Source organism: Oncorhynchus nerka, linkage group LG21 (assembly GCF_034236695.1).
Source record: "Oncorhynchus nerka isolate Pitt River linkage group LG21, Oner_Uvic_2.0, whole genome shotgun sequence".
Lineage (NCBI taxonomy): Eukaryota > Metazoa > Chordata > Actinopteri > Salmoniformes > Salmonidae > Oncorhynchus > Oncorhynchus nerka.
This window is the reverse complement of record NC_088416.1, coordinates 16,138,826-16,144,622: the sequence shown is the minus strand read 5'-3', so window position 1 is coordinate 16,144,622 and position 5,797 is coordinate 16,138,826. Positions and strand designations below refer to the sequence as shown.

Sequence of the window (5,797 nt, the reverse complement as noted above, 5' to 3'; positions counted from 1 at the left end):
GGATGAAAAAAGAGAAGAGCATTTGATGGCAGGAAGCAGCTCACACATGACCATCACCATCGCTCCCTTACATCCCTATCTCTCTTTCCCTCGCTCTCTCTCTCGTCCTGCAGCTGTGGCTTTCTGAGCATGCCTCTTCGCCATCCAACGGCTGAGCGCACACGAGTGGGGGAAGGAAGAGAGGCAAGAGAGGAGGGGCGAAAAGAGATTCCAGCAGACCTAGTTTGAGAAGGCACAGACAAACAGAACCTCAAGTAGGAGCAAGGAGGGCAAATATTTAGATATTTTCACATTAGAGGACATTTGAAACAGGGAGAGTTGACAATGCTGTGGCAATGTGATGGCCATTCGCAACTCCTTTTCGGAGGGGGAAAGAAGATGACAAAGGAGGGAAAAAGGGCTTTTCGTTGATGGCCGTGTGTGTGTCTCAATGGGCAGTAGGGCACGTCCGGCATTCGAGGGTTGACCGCACTCCGGTGGACATTCTAGGACACTCACATAGAACAGATAGTTGATCAAAGGGACACATTATTTTTATCGTTCCGCATGAAGAGCTTTCGGTTGTCAAGGGGAGAGAGCATCTTTGAAGTGAGAGCACTTGTTATTGAAAAGGACAAGAGGCTCGTTGTTTTTCAGGGATTCAACATGAAAGATAAACTTTTATCAGTCCTTTCTTTTTGAGGTTGCACACACAGGTCCCTGTTCCCTTTTGTGACTCAAAAGGGGGAGTTCGGGGGAGGATTTTGTGCGTCAGCGGAAAGACAACATTGGAATCGCAGTTGTTTATTTCCTTTTGTCAACACAATATATTGGGAATATCACAGTGTTGGGAACGTGTGAGGATTACAATGGAGACGAAACCTATCATTTGTGGCAGTGGACATTCAATACTCAAATAAGGAACCATATCCATCATGTTTTTTCACTCCGTGCCACTGTATGGAATTAGTGCTGGAGTTCCCAATTCCACATTGGCATCCAACCGGAAATATAACGCTGCGAATCCTTATGATTGATTGTGACTGGAGACGTAAGTGTAAGTGCATTGCTGAAACCAGTGCCGCTTTTTCTTACTGCTCGGGAAGAGCTTTTTATGCGGCAGCTTATCTACAATGTCCAACATCTAAAATGATATCAACCACTGACAGAATTACACGAACATTAAAGTAAGAGCAATTAAAGTAGAGCAATTAAAGTAGAGCAATTCCCAGTTACTGCAGATACTAAAGGACTACAAATCAATGACGTGGAGGTATTGTGTTTAGAGTGTAGAGTTTTAGAGTTAGGGCAAAAACTATTGGCAGTAAGGATTTTTTTTTATTACAGTCCCTAGGCAGCAATGCGGTTTCAAAGTTAACTATTCATATTTACGAGGGTATTTTGGGGGAACTGATGGCAGGTCATGCAAGTGGACCTGACTTTGTACTCATCTGATAGGACTAAAACTATCTGAACCAACTGGTGGTATATACCTGATTCAACCAACAGGACTAAAATGAACTGATGAACAGAGACAGTTACCACACGTTTATTATAATACACAACCCTCTTTGAAGCCAGGTTTTTGCTTTGACCCACAACCTTCATTTATTTGATATTTTTACTACATTGGTTTCACTTCTTTCTTGGACCTATTTTTCTCTTTGACCTTCGCCACCTGGTCAGTATGGTGCCACCACCGCCCACCAACAAGCCTCATGTGTGCTTGTCGGCCATCTTGATCATGGGTAGCATGGCGCTGATGGACGCCTACCTGGTGGAGCAGAACCAGGGGCCCAGGAAGATTGGTGTGTGCATCATGGTCCTTGTGGGGGACATCTGCTTCCTCCTTGTCCTACGCTATGTGGCTGTGTGGGTGGGTTCCGAGGTGCGGACCTCCAAGCGTGGCTACACCATGATCCTATGGTTCTTCTATGTCTTCGTCCTGGAGATCAAGGTCTACTTTGTCTACCAGAACTACAAGGCCGAGGACGGGAAGAGGGCAAGTTTGGACGGTTGGACTGGCGGCGGCGTGGACGGGGTGGCACGGAAGGCGCTGACATTGCTTCTGTCCATCTGCGTGCCCGTCGTCTACATCACGTTGGTGGCCATCGACCACATGGAGTACGTGCGGCCACAGAAGAAGAAAGAGGAGATCCGGTGTCGACTCTTCTGGGTGGTGGTGGACTTGCTCGACGTCCTGGACGTGCAGGCCAACCTATGGGAGCCTCAGAGGAGAGGGCTCCCCCTATGGGTGGAGGGACTCATGTTCTTCTACTGCTACATCCTGCTGCTGGTGCTGCCATGTGTGTCGCTGAGCGAGATCAGCATGCAAGGGGTGAACATTGTGCCCCATAAGATGATGCTCTACCCGATTCTCAGCCTGGTGACTATTAACATTATCACTCTCTTCATTCGAGGCGGGAACATGGTTTTCTATAGGGACTCCAGGGTGTCTGGGATACTGATGGGTAAAAATGTGATCGCCATTGTTCTTAAGACGTGCAGTTTCGTCCAGTATCGGAGGCATCTCGGTGAGGTCCCGTCTCCCGCTCTTGGGGTAGAAATGCAGAAGAATTGCGTTGTCCACGGCCCGAAAGTGACTATGCCTGTGCCCATGCCGATGCCCATGCCACCCCAAGTAGTGATTCAAGACTTCACAAAGTTTCCTGAAGAGATGGTGTGTGTGAGTGACACAGAGGTTGAGCAAACGTGACACAGGTCTTGGTGAGAAAGGGATAAAGATACATAACATATTATAAGCTTTATTATAGGACATTATAAAAGACTAATTCATGCGTATAACAAGTTATTAAGCATGATGCTTGCAGGGCTTCAGTAAAGGGTTACCAGAACAGTTGACACAAGGAAGCACTGTGTAGGGTCACAACAAGGTGTTGCACCATTTCCTAGGACAAGGGAGAAAATGACTATAGGGAGAAGTGAATGCCCCCCCCAATGATGATGATCTAATGGAGAACAAAAAACAAAAATGAAAGGATCTTCTTAAGTATCGGACCCTTTTGTTAAATGTTTGCCTAAAATGACATACCGAAATCTAACTGCCTGTAGCTCAGGACCTGAAGCAAGGATATGCATATTATTGATACCATTTGAAAGTAAAACCTTTGAAGTTTGTGGAAATGTCAAATTAATGTAGGAGAATATAACACATTAGATTTGGTAAAAGATATTAAACATCATCTGTTTCATCATCTTAGAAATGCAAGAGAAAGGCCATTAAATCGCATAGGAGTTTAGGCGCAATTTAGATTTTGGCCACCAGATGGCAGCAGTGTTTGTGCAAAGTTTCAGACTGATCCAATGAAGCATTATATTACTGCACAATATGCAATTGTATCAAAATGCAATTGTATCAAGTCTGCCCAAATGTGCCAAATTGGTCAATTTATATATTTTCAAGTACATAACTATAGAGAACATTCAAAAATGATATGGTAATAAAATATTTCAATTTACACACTCCCAGGAATGTTATAAATGATGGATAATTAGCTTCTCTAAAGAAAAGACACCAACCTTCACACATCTAGATGGCCAGGTGTGTGTTGGGCCAGACACAGCAGGGGTTCAAATTGTAGAACCCAGTTCCTACATTTGAATATAAAAATGGATTTTATCAAACGAAACTACGCTACATTTTATCTCTGGGACCCTCAGCAAAATTACTGAATGTAACTACATTATTTACCTTTTGAGGTTGAATGTATCAAACCAGTTGCCGTGATACATTTTTGTTGTTGTTGTGTCCTCTCCTCAAACAATAGCATGGTATTTTTTCACTGTAATAGCTTCTGTAAATTGAACACTTCAGTTAGATTAATCAGAATTTAAGCTTTCTGCCCATATAAGACATGTCTATGTCCTGGAAAGTTGGCTGTTACTTACAACGTCAGTCTAGTCACATTAGCGCACATTAGCAACAACCGTCCTGGTATAGGGACACCGATCCCCTAGAGGAAAGGGGATACTTATATTTTAATAAGATGTTGTGCAGAACAAAGTATGATGTGTCTTTCAATTTGGGGATGATTTGTGTCTCTTTGTGCGCCTGTAAAACTACCTAAAAATATGAATGTGCTGCATTCTGGACAAAGTAAATGAAAGACATTCCGCACACTCTACTGAAAATGTCTGTGTTTATTATTTATTTCAGCATTGTAGAGGCAGTTCAATGAACAGTAGAGTACTTTTACTCTGACCGGTCCTCCTTTCCAAACTGTTTTTGTTCTAATGCTGTTTGAGTGTCAATGTGAACCATTTGTATTGACTGACTTGTCTTTGATAAATGAGCCCTGCATTGAAAGAGTTCAGGTTGTGATTGTTATGTATTTTGCATTCGATTAAGCGATATGCGTAACACTGAAGAGCTTTAAAAGAAAAAGGAACAATTTGAAGCATTTTCTTTTCCAATAATTTTTTATTTTGCTAAGAGAAGTTGACTTTTTTTCTTAGACGATTTCTTACTGTTCACTGTGGTCAACAAAATAAGATTGAAAAAATACTTTAATGCGACTGGTATATGTGTCTCTGAAAATAGGCCTTTATCAAATATGTATTGAAAATGAAAATGGGCGATGCCTGCTAACTTGTTCTGACACGTCCTTATGAAGCTGAGCTTTTCAGCTTAGTTGTATGTGTATGACTACAAAGACAGAGATTTGTAATGAAAGAAGAATATGGTGGAGAAATTACAAGATTATGTTATAATACTGTTATTAATACTATAATACTGTTATGCTGTCAAATGGTTGTTTTATGCAAGAACTTTTTCATCTGTATGTGTTCTACTGAGGATGGGCCTCTGGGAGATTGAAAACTGACAGAAGATTTATGATGTCCTTGGGTGATAAGCCTAACAAGACCATAGCATGAGTTAATGTTTCTATACTGGGGTACCAGAGGGAGATGGCTCCAGTGTGGAGTTGGGGGCCAGACCCTGGTCTCTACACAATGAGAATAGTCTTTACAGCAGATACGGTTTGCTGTGAATTATTAGTATCTTTCATACAAATCCGAACTTTGTGACCCAATCATACATCTGTGATTTGCCATGAACATCCAGGGGGATGGACTTTGATATAAAATGCTGTGGCTGGTTGGGCTCTCAGCGAATCACCTACAGGAGGGTTGTTGGCAAGCTCCATTACTGCAGTAATTAAATAATAAAGTTGACTTGTTTTGAAGAAATGTAAAAGTCTCTCCTTTTGATTAGAATAATTCCACAACAAGACGTTTTATCGAAGAGAGATATTCTCAGCGAATCCCTGAATTCCGCCTTCCCGTCTTCCCCAGCTTGGACTGGGACGACATTCAAAACCAGCTGCCAAAGTCTGACTGTCCACGTAGCAGACAACTGCAGCGGTTATGAGAGGGAATTATATTATTACATTTAAAAAAGATGATACTGTCCGCCCAAAGGATTACAATGGCAGAACATTTTAGAACAAGGCTGGGCTTCTAATTTGGTCACATAGTGACCGCATCAACCGCATCAGACTCTAACCCGCAAATAGGCCGAAAATTGGACGGGGTGCAAGATTTTCTTTTTACTTTTACAACACTTATTCTCAATTAAGCATGTTTTCAATAAAATCAAGTAACTTCTTTTTTTGTGACCAATTATTTTTAGGTTAAAATGTTATTTGAATGTGAATGTTTCCCTCTTATTGACACAGTATTGAGAGAATATCACACAGGGTCACAATGTCTATACCACTGGCCAAACTCGGCCAAATTAGACAATCCCTTTGACAGTAAAATAATAAATACAGAGTACAATTTTGAGGACAGCAAC

General features: G+C 42.0%; 1 protein-coding gene across 1 annotated transcript; it reads left to right on the top strand.

The window, feature by feature from the left end:
* The first annotated feature begins 209 nt into the window (after positions 1-209).
* On the top strand, positions 210-5,594 carry LOC115103962 (transmembrane protein 121-like). Its single transcript, XM_029625035.2, has one exon. The coding sequence runs from the start codon at positions 1,667-1,669 to the stop codon at positions 2,693-2,695; it is 1,029 nt and encodes a 342-aa protein (XP_029480895.1). The 5' UTR covers positions 210-1,666; the 3' UTR covers positions 2,696-5,594.
* The last annotated feature ends 203 nt before the right edge of the window (positions 5,595-5,797 follow it).